Source organism: Miniopterus schreibersii (assembly GCF_964146895.1).
Source record: "Miniopterus schreibersii genome assembly, chromosome: 4".
Taxonomy (NCBI): Eukaryota; Metazoa; Chordata; class Mammalia; order Chiroptera; family Miniopteridae; genus Miniopterus; species Miniopterus schreibersii.
Genome location: NC_138105.1, coordinates 72,577,494 through 72,600,162, shown reverse-complemented (window position 1 = coordinate 72,600,162; position 22,669 = coordinate 72,577,494). Strand labels below are relative to the sequence as shown.

Below are 22,669 nucleotides of genomic sequence, written 5' to 3'. Positions count from 1 at the left end.
TCTTTCAGGCAGAAATGGCCCAGATCCTCCTGGCTGAGCTGGGGGGCAGGGCTCCCCGTGGGCCTATGGCCCTGGCCCAGCTGGTTTAGATAGCCTCATGGCAGGCTCAAGATGGTTGCCTGGAGCCTGTAGTTCAACAGCCCCAAGCAGAAAACACAAGAAACTCATTTCTCACTCACCCACTATGTGGCCTTGGGTGAGTTGCTCAACCTCTCTGGGTCTGTTTCCTCATCTGTGAAGTCACACGGTAAGAACCCTCAGATAGGAGAGACAACTGTCAGGCAGGCAGCAGGGGGCTCAGTTAAGAGTAATGATATCAGGACTCATCGCTGTGACTTAATCTGATGCCTTTGTGGCTGGCTGGGGAGACTGGGGGAGATGCACGCTTGGGCTCCAGGCCTCCAGGGCTGGACAACCTTGGGCAACTCATTTCGCCACTCTGATTCTCCATGTGCTCCACAGCCCAAAGGGCTGGCTCCTGGCCTTGATGATGAGGAGCAATGCTGTTGGAAGAGGAGTGGAAGTGCCCAAGTGATCCTTGTCTGTTAGAAAGCCTGGCCGTTGGGGTATCATTTGCATGAAGCTGTCTACAGGAACATGGGGCCTTATCAGTCCACCTCCAGCCTGGCCCCCTGAGGCCCTGCCACAGAGGGCTCCACCCTGACTCTCCCAGCCTGCTTGGCGGATGTGGTCTCCCACAAACTAACATCTTACGGAGAATGTTATGACAGAATCACCCCTCACCCTCACCCTTCAGTGACCACGGTCCTGGAAACTAAATGGACAAGTGGTCCCCAGAGGAACGTCTGGAATGGGACCAGCAGGGAGATCTGGGGCTGGGACTCCGAAGCCCCTTCTCCTTGACACTAGGTCTGGACTTTTCACTGGAAGCCTCACTGGTGATTGGGATTTCCATGGCCCCATGTGGGATGGATTGCCCTCAGGGTAAGTGACCACAATGCCATTTTGCCTTAGATGTCAGGGGTGGGGAAGTCAGGTTCATGGTGCTTCCATGATGGGGGGAAGACAAGAGTTGGCCATGAGAAGTGAATTCCCATAGATACTACGACGATGAGGTGGGAGAAGAGACGGGAGTTGGGGGGGCCTCTCTGCAGAGGCTGTCCTGGATGGTCACGACCTGCACAAGTGGGCTGTACAGATTTTAGAGGACTGCCAGACCAAGGGTGCAGCAGGTGCAAAGGCACTGGGGCAACAGTGAGCATGGGGTAAAGCAGGAGAGTAAGGCATACAGGGGCTGGGGTGAGGTAAGCCAGGGGACAATGGCAGAGAAAAGGGAAGAGGTGGGCAAGGCCTGGCCAGGCATGGCTCAGTGGTTGAGCATCAACCTAGGATCCAGGAGATCGAGGTTTGATTCCCAGTCAGGGCACATGCCGGGGTTGTGGCCTCGATCCCCAGTCAGGGGCATGCAGGAGGCAGGCGATCAATGATGACTCTCATCAATGATGTTTCAACTCTCTCTCCCCCACTCCCTTCCTCTCTCTGAAATCAATAAAGATATATATATATATATATACACAAAGAGAAAATTGACTAAAATATTTAAAAAAAAAAAAGAGGTGGGCAAGGCCACAGCATGCAAGAGCTCATGGTCCATGGTGGAATGTTGTATCTGAGTACGAGTTGGGGTTAACACCATCTGATTTCTATTCTTTTTTTAAATATATTTTTATTGATTTCAGAGAGAGGAAAGGAGAGGGATAGAAACATCAATGATGAGAGTGAATCATTGATCAGCTCCCTCTGCATGCTCCCTGCTAGGGATTGAGTCCACAACCCAGGAATGTGCCCTAACCAGGAATCAAACCGGGATCTCCTGGATCTTAGGTCAATGCTCAACCGCTGAGCCACACCAGCTGGGCTGATTTCTATTTCTTAAGCATACTTTGAAAACAGACTGAAGGACAAAGGGAAGTCTGGGACAGAGGTCCAGGAGGCAATGGCTCCAATGTGGAATGGGGGGCTACAGGGCATGATGGAGGACAGAGGCCAAAGTAAGAGCTCTCTCCTGGCTATTGCATTTATGGTGCTGATCAGACATCTGCATTGGAAGACTGCAGGCAGGTGAATATGGGGTCTGGAGCTGATTGGGGTCTGGGCTGGATCTGCAGTGTAGAAGTCACCAGCATGTCTAAAGGCCTGCTGGCCATACGCTGGCATTCAGGAACCTGTCTGGTCAAGTTCCCTATGCTGGAATAAGACCTTCCTTACATGAAGAGTGGCTCACAACTATGCCTAAACGTTTGTACAAATAATGTAGTTTATGCTAAATGCCTGCTTTCTTTCCAGGCTGCTGGAGTTTTGGTACATACCAGACGGAGGTGCCTATGTGACCAGCATCAATAAAACCCTGGGTGATGAGTCTCCAAGGAGTGCCCTGCAGATAACAATTCACACAACTTGTCACAGCTTGGTGATGAAAAAGTGTGACCCCACACTGAGAGGACTCCTGGAAGCTTGTGCCTGTTTTTCTCTGGACGTGGCCCCATGAGCCTTTTCCTGAGCCCATTTTCCTGTGTCCTTTGGCTCTAATACATTAGCTATATGCTGAGTCCCAGTGAACTGCTGACCTGGGGGTGGTCTTGGGGACCCCAACGGAGTAGAGGAAACCCAATGGGGCCAGTCTGGAGAAGAGGTAAATGGTGGCTGAGCCATGTAGCAGACACCAGGGGAAGCAGGATCACAGGGATGGGGGGTCGATGCTCCCGAGAGGTGAGAAAGGGGTCTCAGAGCCCTGTGCAATTTGGCAAGTGGATGCCAACAAGAGACCAAGACAAGAATCTGGTGGCATGTGGGGTCTGACATTGACCAAGCAGGTTCAGCATGGGGCATGGTAAACCCAAGTGGTGCTGAGCATAGGGTCCCGTTTTTCTATGGGGTGGGAACAGAGCTGGGTGTGGGTAGGAAGCTTAATTTTCCAAGTGGGGCACGCACCACCTCTACTTTGATCCTGTCCAGACCTGAGGCCCCCTGCTGGCCAGGGGTGTGTTTTAAATAAAGGACATTCTTTGAACCCACCACCCAACACCTGGCCACACCTACCTACAGATAACTGTGGATATAAAAATCTGTGAACTTTAAAACGAGCTTTAATTTGTTTTCCTTAAGTGCGTTTATTGATGTAAACAGAGCACATTAAGAGATTCCAGGAACAGACTATGGCTGGTACACTGGTTTTAATTCAAAGAAGAAATTACGACGCCAATGGCTTGGATGGACAGCAGCCTGGGGTGAGGGGAAAGAAATAGAAATATAAAGGCTCCCTGGTGACACCCCTTGGACCTGCTCTCAAATGCACACTCCCTATGGGAAGGCAGAGCTGTCAAAACAGAACCAATGACAGCAGTTAAAAACCATCCCAGACAGCTCTGTAGTCAGTCTGTCGCCAGGGACGCTTCATGCTCTCGGCCACACCCAGCCACAGGTGCATACATGTCCCTGGTCACCTGGGTCTGCCGCTGGAAATCAAAGATGGAATCACTTCATGGCACTACAGATCTGGAAAAATAAAAATCTCGGCTAGAAAGAATGTCTGATTTGGAGACTGTGGGAGGGCGAAGAGGAGTGGGGGGCTGTTTGGGGGCCGAGAGGCAAACACCCTAATTGCAGGTGAACGGTTTGTGGTTGTCTTTGGGGTCACCCATGGGATGCATGGTGTCCCCTCAGTGATCAGACAGGGCCTGCCAAGGGCCACTGACCATGCTTGAGGCCTGGCTGGACTACAGACCGAAACCTGGCTGTGAACAGGAAAGGCCCCTCTCCTCCTCCTTCCCTCTGAACGCTTTACACAGGATTTCCTTAATTTGTGCTTCCCTTTGGTTTGAAAGTCAAAAAGAAGAGGGAGAAGGGGAAGAGAAACATAATGGTTTTTGTCACTTGTCCAAAACTTAGAGAAAAGGTAAAAATGGGCATCAGACGTGTTGGCGGACGCCTCCTGGGCCTGATGTGGGTCACCTCACTGGGGGTGCGAAGCTCAGCACTCCTGGAACCATCACTGGCCGCTGGGAACTTTGCTTCTGTGTGGGAGATGTAGACAGGCTTTGCGGTGGAATTTTAGTTATGTCACACCTCAGAGATGGAAGCCCACCATATTGGTCACTGCTGCCAGTCATGTCGTCTCCATCTTTCTCTCCAGGTACACAATGTGTGTGCCAGTTCAGTGGACATCACAGGAAAAATAGCAAATTCTTAACTTACTCCATCTCCGAAGTTGAAAAAGATCAGTTACTAAAATAAACAATTTCTCAATTGTGTTCTGGTGGCCCTGGGCCCAGTGGCCGTGGCAGGGGCGTTGGAGGGGGAAGGGCCCCAGCTGAGTGAGGGGCTCACTCAGGACAGGCACAGTCAGCTTGGCTGAGCAAGGCTCAGAGTAAGGCGGCGTTCCTCACAGAAGAACACATCGGAAAAAGCTGGTCTTCTTCTGCTGGTCTGGTGTGATTTTGACTCCCTGGTTGCTCCCCTGGGGGCTGTTGCCTTCCTGAAGTCACAAGAGGTTTTCTGGGGTTATGGCTGAGCATTAGCACTATGTCTCTTAACCAATTAGCCAGCCAACCAAGGAAACCACCAACCAACCATTCATCTGCAAGTGTACCCATCCCCTCCTGTTTATTATCCCCCATCCATTCTTCCCCTTCCATCCAACCATCCAACTGCAAGTCTATCCATCTCCTACCCATCATCCATCCCTTCAACCATCAATAAATCCATCCCCTTCCAACCAACCACATGCCCATCTATCCATCCTTTCTTCCTCCCTTTCAAACTAACCATTTCTCTTATTCTATCCATCCATCCCCTTCCTATCAACCATCCATCTGTCCATTCCCTTCCATCCATCTATCCATCCAACCACCCCTTACCATCATCCATCTATCCAATTATCGCTTCCAAATGACAATTCACCTTTTGCAAACCCAGATATAATTTTTTCTACTACCCACCAACCCTTCCAACCACCATTCACTCAATGACTTACCTATTCATCCATCCCTTTCCATTCATCCCCTCAATACCTTTCCATTTATTCTCCCATCTCTTTTCTCTACTTCCTTCTCTCCACCCACCCTTCCCTCCTTTCTACCCCTACCAGTGGGACAACCAAAGGGCAGCAGACTCTGTCCCTTGGAATTTGGGGGTCTGGGGTGCTGAATTCAAGGTCCCAATTCCACTCACACCTGGATGGTCCCCATGTCTCTGTGCTAAGGTTCTGGCTTACCACTTCTCCCCGGTCCACGTTCCACTCTGCTGTGGGTGACATAAACTGGAAACCTTAACCTTGCCCACTCAAGCCTTACTGAAAACACACCAGTGCCCTACACTGTTTTCAGAGGACTGCTCCAAATCTGTCACCCAGCATTTGGAGCCTCTGCCAACTCTGGGAATGTAAATCTTCTTTTCTCCCATATCACCCTGTTTGGAAAGGTTCAGCCCCCTTTTCTTTGACTAATTCTCACCTTTCAGTTGTTAGGTAAAACCTGAATTTACTTAACAGTAACTCTGAGTGCCTATGCTGAGTCAGACACTTTTGTGGACACTGTGCATGCACTGGTGAGCAAGGGCCCCCACCTTGGGAAGCTCACACTGGAAAAAGAAATTATGTGGGTAAACAAAAAAGTGGGGATTTCCCACCACAGCGAGGAATGACAGAAAAGGCAGAGCAGGAGGTGGAGGTGTGCTTTGATGGCGATGTCAGAGACCTCATGAAGCAAGGCAGTGAGACCTAGGTCAGTCCAGGTGTGTGGTAAGCAAAGTAACTCCCCCAAAGACGTCTGCACCCTAATCCCTGGAACCTATGAGTATGGTACCTGACGTGGCAAGAGGGACGTTGCAGATGTGACTAAGGTGAGACGGGGAGAGCATGTGGATCATCCAGGTCAGCCCTATCTGATCCTGGAATCCTCAAAGGCAGAGAAAACTTCTTAGCTGTGGTCCAAGAAAGAGAGGTGATGACAGCAGGGTCCAAGATGGAGGAAGTGGTTCTAAGGCAAGGGATGCAGTGCCTTCTAGAAGCTGATAGGCAAGAAAATGGATTCTTCCCTCGAGCCTCCAAAATTGAATTCAGCCCTGCTGACACTCTGATCTGCGCATGGTGAGGCCCATTCAGACTCCTGACCTCCAGGACATTAAGATAATGAATGTGTGTGGTGTGAACTGTGAAGTTTATTACCAGAATTTGTTGGGGCAGCCCTAGGAAACTAATAAGGGGGGCACCCCAAGTGGAGGGGAAGGAAAGGCGAAATAAATATGGGGTGCTTCAAGAACAAGAAAAGGCCAGCATGGCTGGAGCACAGGAGGTGACACAGAAATAGCAAGGTGACAAGGTGAAGCAGGTGGGAGCAGCCAGTGCACAAGGCCCAGGCAGTGTGGCACAGTATGTGGAATCTGCTTTCAGTGCAATAGGAAGCACTGGGTCCCACTGAGGGGGAAAACGCCAGAGGTCTGAGAGTCGGGTGGGCACTAGCAGACCCTGGCTTTCTGTGACACTTTCAAGAGAGAAGAGGGGGTGGGCAGAGATGGCTGTACCAGTGATGAAAAGATAAACATGAACCTGCAACTGGTAGATAAGTCCTGGGGAATCTAATGAAAAGCACTGAAATCAGAGTCAACAATATTGTATTTTAAACTTCAAAGTTGCTAAGAAACTAGACTTTAATCTCAACACAAAAGAAACAATGTGACAGTGATAGAGGTGTCAGCTAATGCTACAAGATAATCATATTGCAGTATATTAATGTATCGAGTTAACACTATATCTCAAACCTACACTCTTGTAAACTTACACTAAATATAAACAAAAAGATGGTAGCAAATGGGTAGGAATTTAACTGTTGGTGATTTGCAATTCCCTTAAAAAAAGAGAGAAATCGTAAGAATTATGGCTGTGTACTTGAATGGCATTTTGTGCTAAATGAGCTACACATAGAATGCTGGGGAGCGTCACCTGATTGGGAAAGAGTGGCCACACTCACAACAGCATTTAGGCACTGAACATGCCCCAAGTACAGTCAAGATTTCAGACTCGACCAAGTAAGCACTAATTATGCTGAGTTAAAGACTAGGAAATGCTTGTGTGGTGAGCAAAAAAGTCAGAAATAAATGAAAGGGTGGGTGGGAGGGATTCAAGTAGGACCTCCTAGAGTTCTCAGAGCCCTGGGATCTACTAAGAAAGATCATAGAGCCATCACAACCTGCAGAATTTGGGGCTGGCAGGGGGAAAAAAGGCTATCAACCTGCTAGACTCATCAGGACAAGTGCTGCTGGGGGCTGTCATCCCCAGAGAAGGATGGAAAAGGCCATGTGTCCCTTACTAGCCACTGCATTCAGCAGGCAGGGCTTTGTCTGCCTGGACACAGCCTGGAGCTGAGCAGCTCTGTTCCACAGAGAATGAACAAAATAGATAAGCATGTCCAGGAGCCGATGCCCCAACTACATCTGCTACCTCTCCCTGGTCCCTAGCCACACCCTACTGGTCTGGCTGGGCCCTGAAACGCAGGATCTGCCCAGGGCTGAGTTACACCACTGAGGCAGAAAACAGCACCATTAGAGAACCATTCAGGGACTAGGAAGGACACACACTCACCAATTTTTTGTCCATTTTTGCTTTGATGTCTCTGGCGAGAGTGAAAAATGCCTGTGGAATAAGGATGTTATTAGTGCCCCAGCAGCAGGAAGCAGATGAGGGCTTGCTGGTTCCTGGGCACCACTACGGAATGGGTATGGTGGGAAGGCAGGGCAGTAGCCTCATCTGTCTAGCCCCATTTCCTACCCCCACCTTCCAAGACCACTACTTCCCCTGAGCCAACAACCCTGGGAAATGAATCAGCCTTGATTGGTCAGGGAGAACACTGAAGCCCAGAGGGACCAAGTGACTTGTCCCAAGGCATCCAGAGGTTAACTGACTAATCTGGAAGGATCCAGGAGAACCCATCCATAACTCCTGTGCTCTGCCTGCCCACTTTGTCCCTTTCCTGATGGTCGGGCAGGGCAGAGAGAAAGCCAAGCAGCTCTTTGGCCAAACAAGCTTCATTTTGGGTCCTTGCCTGGCAGAGAGCCTGGAAGGGCTGGAATGGGGTAAAAGGGTTGTCTTCCAGGGATGGTGAAGGCTCAAGCTGGCTTGACCCCAGGCTGCTGCCTCTGTTGCAGCTTAACCCTTTCTTCCCTTTCCTTGTCTGCTCTTTCCATGAGCACTTATAAGCCACACCCTAGGCCCTGGGCCTCACACAGAGATGACTTGGCCTTAGCACTTGCACATGAGGGGCTCCTTGTTTGGTGGGAGGGGCGGAGTCTCAGCAAACACCTACATGACGTGGAAAGTTCTATTGTGGAGGGGGTACAGGGGTGCTGGTCACCCCAAGTGGTGGGCCTAAGGGTCTACGGATGGTGGAGGCTTACTTGGGGAAGGCCACTTGGGCCAGGCCCTGATGGAAAAGGGGGTATGAGGGAAGGGACCATAAGGAAAGGCTTGGAGGTGCCCTAGGATGAAGAGTGGTGGATGAGGCCTGATCTGTGGGCTGCACACATGGTTGGGGCCTGCTGGGGAGGGCTTCCAAGCCAGGCATGGGGGGATGAGATTGGGAGTGACATGGATGATATGTTTTAGAAAGGTCACTGGGGTGGTGGGAAGAAGGGGAAGGTAGGTCAGCTGCAAGGCTGGCATTGACTGTGGAGAGGAGAGGGTGGCTTGGGCCTAGGCTTAGCCAGGGCTCCCTACTGCATATGGACTTGTGACAGGGACCTGCCTGTGTGGGTGGCATGGCCCAGAACACCTACCCGATGCTGGGCCTGGGTGCCAGCCAGCTGGGACTCTCAGTTTCCCCATCTGCAAAACCCTGCCTACTTCCCAGGCCTCCGAGAGCCAGTGAGATAATGTCCTAGGTGCCCAGCTGAGGCTTGCACCTGCTGACATCAGAACATGGGGCAGGGAAGAGGCTGGGGGATAGGGGTTAATACTCAGGGCCAGCTGGGCATCTCAAGTAGCTTGGCAAATGGCCCTGCCGGGAAGTGCCTCTTGGCCAGATGGCCGACAGTACAGCCCATAGCCTGTGGCCAGACCCTGCGGCAGAGCTTCCTTGGAGAGTGTAGATCAACCCTCAGCCAGAAGGGGCTGGTGCTGTGGGCCTGGGACTCACATTCTCCACATTGATGTTGGCCTTTGCACTGGTCTCCATGAACTTGATTCCATAGTCCAGGGCCAGCTGTAAGGGAGACATACATATGCACATGCATCAGCTGCCAGGTGCCCCTGCCCCCCAGGAAGCACCCTAAGGTGGGAACAGTGATGGGTAGAGGGGCCTGGCTCAAACCATGGCTCCATCCTCTGCTCCCTGTGGCCTCGATGGGTTCCCATGAGACACCATGAAGGAACAGGCATAGCACAGCCCAGGAGCCCTCACTGCTTGCAATCTTTAGCCCGAAGCCCAGCTGGGCATGTGTTTCCCACTCTCTCTTCCCATGGCATGTGTCCCACTGGGGCAACCAACTTTGCCCGGCAAAATCCTGTATCCTGGGACCCCCAGTCTTGGACAAGCTGGGATGGTAGGTCATCTTATGCTCATGAAGATTCTGAGGGGTTTAGCGAGCAATCAAGGAACCCTGTGGGGCACGAAAAGCTGGCCTCCATGCAGGGAACCCTAAAATCCTGAGGTCTCTCTGCTCTGAGGTGCGTGGCAATGCCAGGCCCAAGCTGGCCACCATGCCCACCTTCTCTCCCCGTTCCTTGGACACTTGTCTCTTGTCGTTCACGTCACACTTGTTTCCAAGTATCATCTTTTCAACATCTGCAGAAGCATGCTGCGGGAGAAGACAGACAGAGGAGGTGAGAGGTGCAGTTAGACTGGCCCACAGGCCAACTTGTGGCCTGACCCACGAAATCAGAGTGGTAGGGTCAGGACTGCTAGGCACACCCTTGTGTGGATGACAAGCTGAAGCCCAGAGAGGCTGAGTAGCCTGTCCCATGTCACAAAGCCAATGCCAGGGTTCTGGCTGCTTCTCTGACCAAGTGCATGCGTTCTGGCTGCTAAGGATGGCTTCTCCAGGGGCTGCAATAACCAGGGTCCTGTGTCTGTCCCTGGGTTCCCGGTGGGGTCTAGGGGAAGTAGCCCTGCTCACCTTCCTCTTTTCCTCCCAGGTTCCTCTGCAGGGGACCCCAGCTGCTATCCTGGGAACTTCTACCCTACTCCAGCTCACTCTGGGCTCTGGAAATGGGTCATGCCTGGGGTGATGGCAGCTCTGGATGTTTTGCCATCACCTGGCATTCCCTTAACTCTGCCCTCGCACCTGAAAATGGCACCTCTGCCCCACCCGCTAACCCCCTCCTCACTGCAGTGGCCCTGGCATCCTCAAGGCCCGAGGCACTGGATGGGACCTTCTTGCTGCAGCTCAGACCTGATCTCACTAAAATGCCCTGCATGGCTCCCTGCCTAACTTCCTGCCAACTGGAAGGCATTCTCGCCTGATGGCCAGAAAAAGAGCTTCCTCAAAGACCACCATGAGTGTGGGCAGTTCTTCCTCCTCAGCCAGAAACAGCCTACTGACAGCAAGTGCCGAATCACTGGGGAGCAGGCCCAGTGCAACTGCTCATAACCATTGGGCAGGCAGTGAGTGACCTTCTGCTGTGGCTGTCTAGAAGGGTAAAGTCTTCTGGCCACACCTCAGACCTGACACTCCACCTAGTGAGTCATCAAAAGCTGCAGGCACCTCTGTCCAGGATGGCTTTGGAGTGAGATAAGCAATTTGGGGAGCAGAAAGGTGGTGACACTGGCTTTGGAACGGGGAGTTGGGGCTGGCCACCTTCCCCGCCCTTCATGGTTCAAGGTCTCTCTTCGAGCCAGCTGTGGTCTAAGTGCTGCTGGCCTGAACATGGTGAGCTCACCCCAGCTCACACCCCACTATGCTGTAGCTCAAAGTACACCTGATACAGCTTCTCACCACACCCTCCAAAGACAAGGGTCATGCCAATTCTAGAACTTTTCTTTTCTAGAAAGCACCAAATGCTCACTGAGAGCTTGGGTATCACTTCTCTTATGACCAAGATATCACCAAACTGAACAGCTCAGGTGGGGAAATGGGCCACTCTCTGACCAGGCTAGGCCAGCGTGGTCTCTAAGGTCGACCGTCTGGGTTCCAGTCCCTGTTCTATCTATGTCCCTCACTATGGGGCTCTGGACAAGTTCCTTGTGGGTGTCTCTGTGCCTAGTGATCTCATCTGTAAACCAGGGGGCTTCAGGGTGAGAGCTGAGGAGAGGACAAGATGGGAAGTTTCTCTCAAGCCTTACCTCCTCAATGTTCCGAATCCAGTTCCGGATGTTGTCAAAGGACTTCTCATTGGTGATGTCATAGACCAGCATGATACCCTGAGCAGAGGAAGAAAAGAGATGCGCTCTGGACAAGCTGCGAGTTCTCTGAGGGGGAAACCCAGGACGCAGGGCAGCAAGGACCCTGACATGACACCTCTCCCCACAACTCTCTCCTCTCCAGCTCTGGGGCTCTTCTTCTGCTGGGCTCCAGCACCAGCCTATTCCTGGTCTCCCAGGCTCCAGTCCTGTGCCCTCAGCCACCAAGGTGACCCTTCATCCCTAGACCAGACCCTAACATATCCATGCTCACAAACGACCTTGCAGGCTCCTCACTGCAGGCAGGGTAAGTACGGCCCACGTGTCCCGGCAGACCCCAAGGTCCTGCCAACCTCCCAGCTTCACATCCTGCAGCTCCCCACCCTATATAGTTCCACAGCCCTGGTGCCCACTGTGCTCCCCCATGCCAACCCTCTGCTGTGCCTGGCTTCCTCCACATCCTCACTCATCCCCCTCCTTTGGCCCAAATCACCTCTCGGTTCAGTCAATGCCACCTCCTCGGGGTGCCCCAGCACTGCCCCTCATCTGGCAAGTTCTATGTGCCAGGGACTGGAGTGGAGTCTCCCTAAAGCCTCATAGGCCCGGGTCAGATGGTCCTACCATTCCCACTCTGCAGATGGGGAATCTGAGGCTGTGGGGTAACAGGGCTAAGTCCCTGCCTCTGGTTCCACGAAAGTGAAGGACACAACTGAGTTCTGAATCTAGGAGGTCTGATACTGACATCCCTGTGCCTTCCAGTGACCCCACCAGAGCAGGGGCTGGCTTCAAGCATGGGCTGAGCAGCACTGAGGCCCAGTGGTTCTATAACCAATATGTGCATGCCTGTGTACGGTCCATAGGTCCCTAAGAGCCACAGAGTGACCCTGCCTCCACCTGAGCCCATGATTTTACCATCACTGTGACAGGCAAATATCCCCATTTATTAGAGGAGAAACTAAGGTACAGAGAGAAGTGACTTTTAAGATTCAATATCAGCTCAATGGCGCGGCTCAGTGGTTGAGCACTGACTTATGAATCAGGAGGTCACAGTTCAATTCCCAGTCAGGGCACATGCCAGGGTTGCTGGCTTAATCCCCAGTTGGGGTTGTGCAGGAGGCAGCCGATCAATGACTCTCTCATCACTGATGTTTCTATCTCTCTCTCCCTCTTCCTTCCTCTCTCTGAAATCAATAAAAACATATTAAAAAAAAAAAAGATTCAAGCCCAGGTGGGCTAACCCTGAAGGAGCTGATGACACTGGCTCCTTCAGGAACCTATCTTGGGCCCTCCTCAGGACCAAGCACACTCAGGCTACCCTTGGTTGGTCCCCATGTTGCTCCAGACATCTTGAGGGGTACCCACAGAAAACCAGCCTGTAGTGCCATTGCAACTCCCCTGTGCAGCCTAGCATCTGGGCTCCAAGGCACACAGCCTAAAGCTGTCCTGCCCAGGTCTGGCTTGCTCCAATCCCTCATACTACCTGCTCCCAGGGCCCAGCTCTGCATACACAACCTCTGGTGTAACCAAGACCTTGTCTCTGAGGTGGCCTGAGTTTCCAGAGTAAGAATATGAGTGACGTGCCCTGGGCAGGGAACCTTGGGGGTGAGGGAGTGACACCAAGGAGACAGGGCAAGAAAGCCATAGCACTTCCAAATCCCCACTATGACCTTAAGGATATGCAGGGGCCTTATAGCATACCACTGCCCTGGCCATGACCCCTCAAAAATACCATTTGGGGCCCTCATTCCAGGGTCTCCTGGGGAACTATACAGAGACCATTGACAAGAGGCCTCAGAGGAGATTTTAGGGAACTTGGAGTCTACCTCGACCCAGTCAAGGCCAGCATGAGCAGAAGACACTGGTGGGCAGACACTGAGTCAAGTATAGTAAGGGTCTCTGCTCAGCAGCTACACTCTTGCTACCAGGGGCAAGAATGCCACAGGGCTGTGAGGCCTTTACACCTTGACCCAGGGACTGGCCTCTCTGATGGCCTAGGATTCTCACTGCCACCATGAAGTTGGCACCATGTGCCAAGATTCCAAGGTCCTAGATTTTTACCTATAAGGTAGTGGTAGTGGGGGGGGAGGGGGTGAAGAGGGCAGTGGATAGAGCTCTCTATCAGGAAACAGTAGAAATACCTGGAAAACATGGTGTCACCCTATTCCAGCTTCTCCCTAAAACTCCCCTTGGGGCTCCCAAAGTCCAACTGGGCATAGCTCCCCATAGCTGTTTATAAGTTCACAATGGGACACTAGACATCCAATGCTCCCATTTTTGAGACCCCATGGTCTAGTACCACACGGACAGAGAGGATGATGGGGCAGCAACAGTGGCAATGTTCTCTGCACTGTCCTGTAAGGTTACTGCTGGGGCACCTGAAATGTGGACGATGAGACTGTGGAGCTGGATTTCCTATTTTAACCACTTTAAATTCAAATAGCCACACGTGGCTAGTGGCTTCTGTATGGGTTAGTGCAGGTCTAGGAGGATTACAAGCCACAATCATCTTGGAGCTGGACAGTGCCTTACAGATGGCTCAGTCCAGCCTGGTCAGGGGTGGGCCGATATGTGGGTGCTGAAGAACCTTCTAGGACCAGCCCAGCTATGTACTCTCTGCATGAACTTAAGCCAGGCATGCAATGGTGCCAAACCTCAGCTTCCTCATCTGTAAACAGGAATAACAATGGCATCCACACCCAGGGAAGTCAGGGAATTATGGTTGAGACCTGGGCTCAGTGCCTGACACAGGGTAGGGCTTGAAGGGGGCGGTGTAGGGTGTGCTATTTCAGCCTAGAGAAGGACAGGGCCTACTTGAGGCCACACAGCAGAAGATCCCCTAGGACCCCAGTGCCCTGACATCCATGCCCCACCAGAACACAGCAAGGTGAGGGGAAAGTTAGTAAATTAATTTTAATGAGGAGAGCTAAAGTTGCAATCCTTGTGATTGAATTTCTATTATGTTTCAGACGCTGTGTGGGACACTCTTAAATACTTAATGCTTCCATTCATTTCTGCAGTTCACCAGCATTTCCTGAGCTCCCACCTCATACTCAGCACAGTCCCAGGCACGGGGCATATGGCAGTGACCAAGACCTGGTTTTGCCCTCATGGAGCTTTTGGCCTAGTGGAGGAAACAGATGTCTAAGCAGTTAAATGATAGGATGCACCATGGAAAGGACAGGGTGTGGTAGGATCTTGAAATGGAGAGCTGGTCATCTACCCTCCCAGCTGCCTGGGACATAGTCCTGTTCTCTGTTCCACTTTGCAAGTAAGGAGATGGAACTCAAAGGGTGATCCAGGGTGCTGAGCCAGGTCCCAGGCATCTGTGTCTGCTCCCCCTGGCCCCTGAGCACCCGCTTTGTACATACCTCACACATGCATGACCTACTCAGGGCCCTCGTGGGGAGGAACCTGGCCCATTCCAGGTCTCCCCCCGTATCCAGTTCAAGCCTGGCCTGGAGAAGGCTCTCGGTAAAATATTTGAGGGATGACAAACCAGTCTTCTGATCACGTCACCCTGTCTCAGCCACAGCCAACAGCCCAGAGCAAGTCAGCTCCTGGACCATCTTCAAGTTTTCGGTAGCAAATTCCATAGAGACTGACGCAGGCCAAGTGAACGCTCCTAAGTGTTGGGGCATGCCATCTCCGATTTCACTGACCTCACCTGGAAGAACCGGCTTCCTGTGTCTTCTTTCATTCCCAAAGAATTAGGTTTCCTTAAAACCTGCATTGTCTCTGAAGCCAGAAGGGGATGTACGTATATGGGGGAAGGGCACAAAGCCTTTTCCTAAAGCCAACCCCCCAAGAGCCAGATGATGGGGGTCCTCACAAACAGCCAGGTTTTGGCATCCAAGCAGTGACTTTCACTTTTACTTAAAAATAAACAACCAACAAAAAAACCCCAACACAAATCCATACCATTGCACCCCTATAGTAGGCTGTTGTGATCGTCCGAAACCGTTCCTGGCCGGCTGTGTCCCTAAAGACAAGAAGAAGGGATATTAATGATGCTGCCACAGTGAGAATGAGGGGCATTTACCCGGGATGGATACCTGGCTTGCTTTCTTTTCAAAAAAAAATCTTCAACCAAGGATATTTTTTCCATTGCTTTTCGGGAGGGGGGGGGAGAGAAACATCAACATGAGAGAGATACATCGACTGGCTGCCTCCTACACAAGCCCCAACCAGGGCTGGGGATTGAGTCTGCAACTGAGGCACGTGCCCTTGGCCAGAATTGAACCTGGGACCCTTCAGTCTGCAGGCCAACACTAACCACTGAGCCAGACCGGTTAGGACTGGATGCCTGGCTTTCTTATGGGTCAACTCTGATTCACTCTCCTGCTATGAGCAATATCCCTTATTCTCCCTATTCTCAGAGAGAAGGACACTGTGGCTTAGAAGGGTTAAGAACCTACTGAGGTCTCCCAGCTTGGGACACAACAAAGCCACCTCCTCTGTTTTCTGGGAATTCACCCTGGAGTTCCTGTGTCACAGAAGAGCCACGGTTGGATGTTATTATTTGTGAAGATCTGGGACCACAAGTGTGGAAGGGGCTGATCATGTGGCTTTGGAACATAGCCCTCATTGGTGGGCTAAGCCGGGTGACCTCAGTGGGGACTCAGGACGCACTTTCACACCATCTCAGTGGAGGCCAGGGAGAAAGTCCTCCCTCAATGACAGGCCTGTGCCCAGCCCAGCTCCTTGCATGCAAGGTATTCCGTGCTTGGCTTAAAGGTGACTTAACAGATCGGTGCAGAGCCAGGGCCATGTCTTTTGTCTCTGGACCCAGGGCTCCTCCTACAACTCTGTACCCCACCATCTCCCAACCCTGGGAGGGATCTGCATGCCTAGACTTAGCCTCGTGTGGAACTAAGCAGAGCTTCTGATGCCAATAGCAGGTGACATTTGTGGTTAATTTATTTTCAATCATGGCCTAGAAGTTTTAAGAAAGTCATTGAGATTGCTAACAGCAGAAGCAGGAAGACAGGAGGAAAGGAAAGTGAAACTCTGCTTGCTGGTAGTGTCACTTTGGACTTGGGCACCAAGGCTGCTGGGCAGCATAAGTTGGAAGTGGAGGAACTTGTATGGATTATAACTTACAAAGCAGCCAAAGCTGACAGACTAGGAGCTCTGTAGGATGGGCAAGGCTTTAGGCCTCATCCAGATATTGGTTCTGAAATCGGATTCAGATGAGAACACCGCTGAAGTTGGTGGTGACTGTGAAGCAAGCTGGGACGATGCTCATGCTGAAATTTGAGGATGGGGGGTTCGAGCTGCAGGGGGAAGGGGGTAGCTTTATAGCCTATCTCACAGCACTCCCTCCCACCCACAGGCGCTCTCCTGGACTGAAAGGATGGTGCCACCCTACAAAAAAATAACTTTTATTTTGCTCAGGGATCTTGCTTCCTTGCAAGTGATGTGGCTGCAAGACACGGCTCCCCTACATCTCTCTGACCACCTGAGCTCAGCCCAAAGCCATAGCTCCCAGACCAGCATCAGTGCCAGGGACTCACACTTCTCTAATTTTATGTGGCATAGAAGTCAGCCCCAGGTGAGGCCTGGCCTCAGCTTATTTTTGGCTCTGGGGTTTCAGATCTGCCTGTTAGGAAGTGAGGCCTGGGTTGCCCCAGAGAGAAAAGAGGAAGCAATGTAGGCCTTCCTCTGTGAGCTGATAGGCTCAGAAGGAAATGCCGGCCAGGGCATCTTGCCCTCCTGGCAGCCTCTACCACCGCCAGGCACAGAGGGCTCTCTCCAAGTTCAACAGGAGCAGGCCACTCTGAAGCCCGGAACCAGGCTGTGCACACTGAAACACTGAGTTAGTGGGGACCTGTAGCTATGTCCCCAGAAGGTGCTAACACAGACTTTAGCCTCAACAGCCAGCAGAGCACAGTTCATGAAGCTTCTGAAGAAAGTGTTTAGGCTGGGCACAAAGAGATGGAGGCAGCAGTCTCAGGGAGTGGGAGAGGACACCAGGGGCTTCTGCTTGAAGTATTCTCCAGGTGAAGAAGGGAATGACTCTTACCATATCTGTAGTTTAATTCTCTTGCCATCGAGCTCTATGGTCCTAATTTTAAAGTCAATTCCTGATAAAAAAGAAAAAAAAAAGCACATCACTATCAGCCCATTTCCCAAGCTGCGTCTGAGGTGGGCACCTCCAACCTGTGCAGGCAACAGCTGCCATGGCTAGGACTGGGCACATAGGATTTTAGAATCCTCACAACAAATCAGGAAGCACCTGGAGAACTTTCTCCTCTCAGGAAAGGGGAAGCTGAGGCTCAGAGGGCAGACAGAAGATACCCAGAGTGAATCTGGCAACTAGCAGAGCTGGTGGGCAAACATAGGTAGCTAGGTGCCAAAGCCTTGTTCTCTTACCTCCCTCAACAGACAGCCTTAAGGAATGTGCCCAGGAGGGCCCTTTGGAGGCCAGAGACTCACACTTCCCACCATCTCGCCCCTGGCCCTCCAAGCACCCAGGGCAATAGGCCCCAAAATACCCCTGATACAGGTAGGCTCAAGCTTTTGTACATACTCTGTTCCTTCTCTGTGGTGGTCCCCACCCTGCCCACCTATCGGCCTGGCAAACTTCCCTCTCCTTTAAGAGCCATTTTAAGGTCACCTCCCAAGAAGCCTTCCAGATCCTGCCCTCTTCTCTCCCATCCACCTGGGCTTCAGCCCCTTTACCCAGCACCAGGGTGACCTCTCAACATCCTCAGCTGCCCTCCAGACTCCCACCGTTGCTCCCTTAGTCCCTTCCCTAGCTTCTAAAAAACACAAACTCAACCACATCACAAACCTAACCTGCTCCAAACCCTCCAGTGGGTTTACCAGTAGATGAATGGATAAACAAAATGTGGTCTATGCACATTATGGAATACTACTCAGCCATGAAAAGAAACGAAGCACTGACACACACTACAACATTGATAAATCTTTAAAACACCATGCTGAGTGGAAGAAGTCAGACACAAAAGGCCATACAGTGTACGATTCTATTTATATGAAATGTTTAGAACAGGCAAATCCAGAGAAACAGAAAGGAGATTAGTAGTTGCCAGGGGCTATGAGAGGAGATGGTGTCCCATGGGTAGGGGGTAGGGTGGTGGTGTGACTAAGGGGTTTGGGTCTTCCTTTTGTCACAATAAAAATGTCCTAGAGTCGATGGTGGTAGTTGCACAACTCTGTGAATAGAGTAAAAGCCACCAAATTATACACTTTAAATGGGTGAGGTGTAGGGTTTGTGAATTATAGCTCAATAAAGCTGTTGCAAAAACCCAAAACACATTCCCATCACTTCGCACCACACCTTTTGCCGCAGAATAAAGTGAAAACAGTTGCCTAACCTAGTCACCTTTCAGCATCCACAGCTATGCCCTCCTCTTCAGCCACATCTTGGCCACACTGCCCACATGGCTGTTTCCTAAGCATCCTAAGCATACTCTGGCCTCAGGCTTTTACTCTTGCTCTTCTCTCCCTTGGAATAGTCTTTCCTTCCATGGTCAACTGGCTTCCTCCCCTCCCTTCACTTAGGTCCCTGCTCAAGTCACCTCCCCTGGGGAACCTTCCTAACCATCCTTATTCTCTCCCCTACCTGCTTTTTTTTCTTCATGCACTTATCCCTGACATTGTCTATTTGTTTCCATGAACATTAGAAGCAAAATCTGCCGATTTGAACGGCCTGTGTGAGGGGAAACAACAAAACCCAGCCCTTGCCTCTGTGAGTTTGTTCTAAATCTCTGCCTGTGAAGCCTTGAGGCTCAGGCCTGACTTGAACCCTCAGAACCCATGACAGCAATGCTAATTCCATCCCTGCCTATCTCAGGATCTATCATGGGGACCAAATAGAATATAGGCCTGCACCTGAACTGTGCCCACTAGACCATAAACTCCAGGAGGCAGGGGCTCAAAAGTTTTATAGCCACAGTGTGGAGGCGAATGAATATGTACTTTCTAGAAGCCAACTATCCAGTCCTACACACACACCTTGACTATAGGCCTTGTTACAGTTCTGCTTCCCTCTGATTCATTCAAGTCATCTCTCCAGCCCCCATACCAAGGTGGATGCCTGGCATGCAGCAAGCATCAGGGAAAGATGACTGAATGAAAGAATTAAGAGCAATGGGTGCTGCATGGTTTACACAGAACTTTCCCCTGTCATCTGTCTCCCTGAATAAATGAATGGAGTCCCGGGGGAGGGGCCTGAGCCACGCTGGGGAGAATCAATTCCAGTAGCCACAGGGCGAAGTTCACAACACAATCGATGGAGCTTACAAGAAGAGCCTTTGGCAAAACATAATCTGGGCAGAAAATGAACAGCCACTTAATCCCTGATCTATAAAGAAAACCCAGAGGTACACTCACTGCCAATGGAAAATCCCCTTTATGCATTAAGTTGCATTTCAGGAATAAGCAGCCCAGTGACATCCCATCCTAAACACCTCTCCACCCCCATTGCACCCCCCGGGGCCTATGAAATCAAGAAGCACCATTCAGTCGGTAGAGTACCACAGCTCTCTGTCCTTTTCTCCTCCTGGGTTTTATTAACACACCAAATTTAATTAGGAAGTGTAAACTTTACAAGGCCTAAGAATTATGAGGCTATAACTTCAAGATCAGAGTAAATTAAACTTTCCTAGAAGACACAGGCCTGCAGGAAGGCTTCAAGTGTCATGAGGCAAAAACAGAGTGGGAGAGTGAGATCCTGGGTTCAAGTGACACCTCTACCTTCCCAGGTGACCTCTTCTGCAAGTGGAGACCAACCTCCTCAGAACCCTAAAGTGCCAGCCTGGATTTTCTGGTCAAGAATCAGAAACCAAACAACAAACCCACCCTTGAACTGATCTTACTAGCGCTTGTGTTGAACAGGAAGTTTCTGATATAGTACTGGGAAACTGAGATCTGAGTTGAGTGACCCACAGCTTGCCAGGTGTTAACATCACTTCCTGATTGGTGGGGGCACAAGGGTTATACCAAAGTTTGACCTTGGAATAGGAATCAGAAACATCTTTGCTCTGGGGAGGACTGCTATCACTACAGGAACCATTCTACTTCCAGGCAGTGGAGACAATTCATGGTATAGTTCTGATCCTCAACCACCCAGGGCACAAGCAAAGAGATCATCACTCCTAAACAGGGCTAGGAAAGGTGAAGTGATTGTTCAATAGTGAACAAAAGCTAGAAATCAGGCATGAAGATTTCCTTTACTTTGCACCTGGCACCTAAGTATTTTGCAAAGTGCAGCTCCTGGAGGAGGGAAATCAGCAGCTTATTGTAGGGTTCAGGAGATAACCTGATTGGGTTAAAATTACACAGGAGTAAGGCAGGGCCTGTTCCCTACGTTTTCTCCATTCAGTAACAATTCCTGGGCTTGGTAAGTGTTCTTCCACTTCCCCACTGCAGAGTAAAGCTGCATAGATGGGTGTTACTCCCAGGTCAAAACTTCTTACATGACCAATAGCTATTTTTGTGGCATGGGGAGAAGTCAGCTCCACTTTTGTGGCTATCAGAACTGAAAAGCATCAAGTCAATTCTGTTCAACCACAATGTGGGCTGGCCGTGCAGAAAACGCTGTTCTGCAAAGTGACAACCGGTGTCCTGGGCCTAATGATAGGGAAGTTAGGGCTGTCTGTGGCAGCGGCTGATTTTGGTTTCTCACTGAAGCTTTTATCTAGCATTTCCTCGGGGATGACAGGTCCAGGGAAGGCAATTGTCACTTGCCATTGCTGTGACCCTTAAGTGGGATAGCAGGCAAAGCAGGGAAAGACTGTGAACTCTCACCATTCCTTCTAGGAGAAATTCACCCATGGGGCAGAGGGGTCTTAAATCCTGAATATTCCAGAGGAAAGAGCTGAAGAGATCTGGGTTACAGTCCTGGCTCCAAGGTGGATCAGCTGTGCCTTGAGTTTTGGGTTCAGACACACATGGACTCAAATCCCATCTCTGTCACTTGCAGACTATGACCTTGGGCGAGTCCCACACCTCCCTGAGCCTCAAATTCCTCATCTGTGAGATGGGCTCATAACAGACCTAACACAGAGGACTGGAGAGTGTGATAATGAACATACAGCGCCTGGACACAATAAATTCTTAATCAGGTTAGATGTCACGGGTCTTTTCCCACGGCCAACTCCCTATGCCTCAGTTTCACTTCTGCAAGATGAGGACCCTAAAAGAACAGCTTCAAGGGCTGCTGTGAGGACCCAACGAGATGACGGGCGCCAAGACCGCAGCCTAGGACATATATTCCCTGAAAAGGGGGCTGAGGGTTGTGGCCTCAGTTTCCGCATCTGCAAAATGGGCACTTGATCCCCTGCAAGGGCCAGGAACCCCCGAACAGCAGCGGAGACGGCTGCTCTTCTCCGCTCCGAACCCCTCAGATCCCTGTGGCCGTCCAGCCCAGTCGCTCCCTCAGCCCCAGCCTCTCAGGGGCGCGCCCAACCCGGGCCTCCGGCGACCCCGGCCGCTCCCTCGCCCCTCTACCTATGGTGGAGATGAAAGTGGAGTTGAAGGCGTCCTCGGAGAAGCGGAACAGGACACAGGTCTTCCCCACCCCCGAGTCCCCGATCAGCAGAAGCTTGAACAGGTAATCGTAGGTCTTCGCCATATTACACTCTCTCCCCGACGGGAAGTGCGGCCAGCGCCTCGCCACTGGCCGCTGGCCCCGTCCATCAACGCCCAGTCCGCCTCCCATTGGCTCCCAGCCTATTGCACGTCACCGTGACCGATGCCCGCCCCGCGCCCCGCCCGTCGCGGGGAGACCTGGGGAAGGGGCGAGCTGGGCGCGGAGCCGGAAGCGGCCCGAGAGCCTCGGTCATTGGCCAACGCTCGGGACAGGGCGAACTACGATTGGCCAGCGGTGAGGAGTCTAGGGGCTTCAAAAGAAGACCAAGGCAAGGGGCGTGGCATCCTGTGTCCCCGCTTTCTTCCATGACTTTAGGGAAGCCCCGCCTCACCCCGCGAGGAGGGGGAGCGCTGGGAGCAGCGCCAACGGCTCTGCGCCCCCGCAACCCGGGGCGGGGCCTGGGGAGCTTGCGCAGACGCTCCAGGGAAACCGTTAGGCGCCAGCAGAGGGAGCACGCGCGTAGGGTCTCTGGCTCCCGCCTTCTCGGCTCGCGCAGGCTCAGTAGGCGCCGGGAAGAGCGCGGGAAGGCGCGACGGCTTTGGCGGTGTCATCTGGAGGTCTCCGCTTCGGGCCAGGGGAATCCGAAGAGGAAAGGAGAGTAGGGGCCTCGTCACAGTCGAAGCGAGGCGGTCCCCCCGCCCCCCCCCCCCCCGAGGCATACTCCGGAATCTCAGCGCTGGACAGGAGACCTATTTAAAAATAC

The 22,669-nt window shown here is 51.7% G+C and overlaps 1 protein-coding gene across 1 annotated transcript; it reads right to left on the bottom strand.

Moving 5' to 3' along the window:
- Nucleotides 1-4,360: 4,360 nt before the first annotated feature.
- On the bottom strand, nt 4,361-21,973 carry RAB8A (RAB8A, member RAS oncogene family). Its single transcript, XM_081137545.1, has 8 exons — nt 21,825-21,973; nt 17,371-17,431; nt 15,267-15,327; nt 11,292-11,369; nt 9,718-9,807; nt 9,147-9,212; nt 7,598-7,648; nt 4,361-4,495 (listed from the first exon to the last, which is right to left on the bottom strand). Exons 1-8 carry the CDS (start codon nt 21,946-21,948, stop codon nt 4,403-4,405), a joined length of 624 nt encoding a protein of 207 aa, XP_080993671.1. The 5' UTR covers nt 21,949-21,973; the 3' UTR covers nt 4,361-4,402.
- Between the last annotated feature and the right edge of the window lie 696 nt (nt 21,974-22,669).

Bases quoted from the DNA above. Each gene is read 5' to 3' on its own strand.
- RAB8A (XM_081137545.1), bottom strand. From the start codon at position 21,948: ATGGCGAAGACCTACGATTACCTGTTCAAGCTTCTGCTGATCGGGGAC. The intron at 7,649-9,146 runs GTGAGTCCCAGG...CTTATTCCACAG, and splicing joins CCAACATCAATGTGGAGAAT to GCATTTTTCACTCTCGCCAG. The intron at 4,496-7,597 runs GTGAGTGTGTGT...TTGTGACTTCAG, and splicing joins CAAAAATGGACAAAAAATTG to GAAGGCAACAGCCCCCAGGG.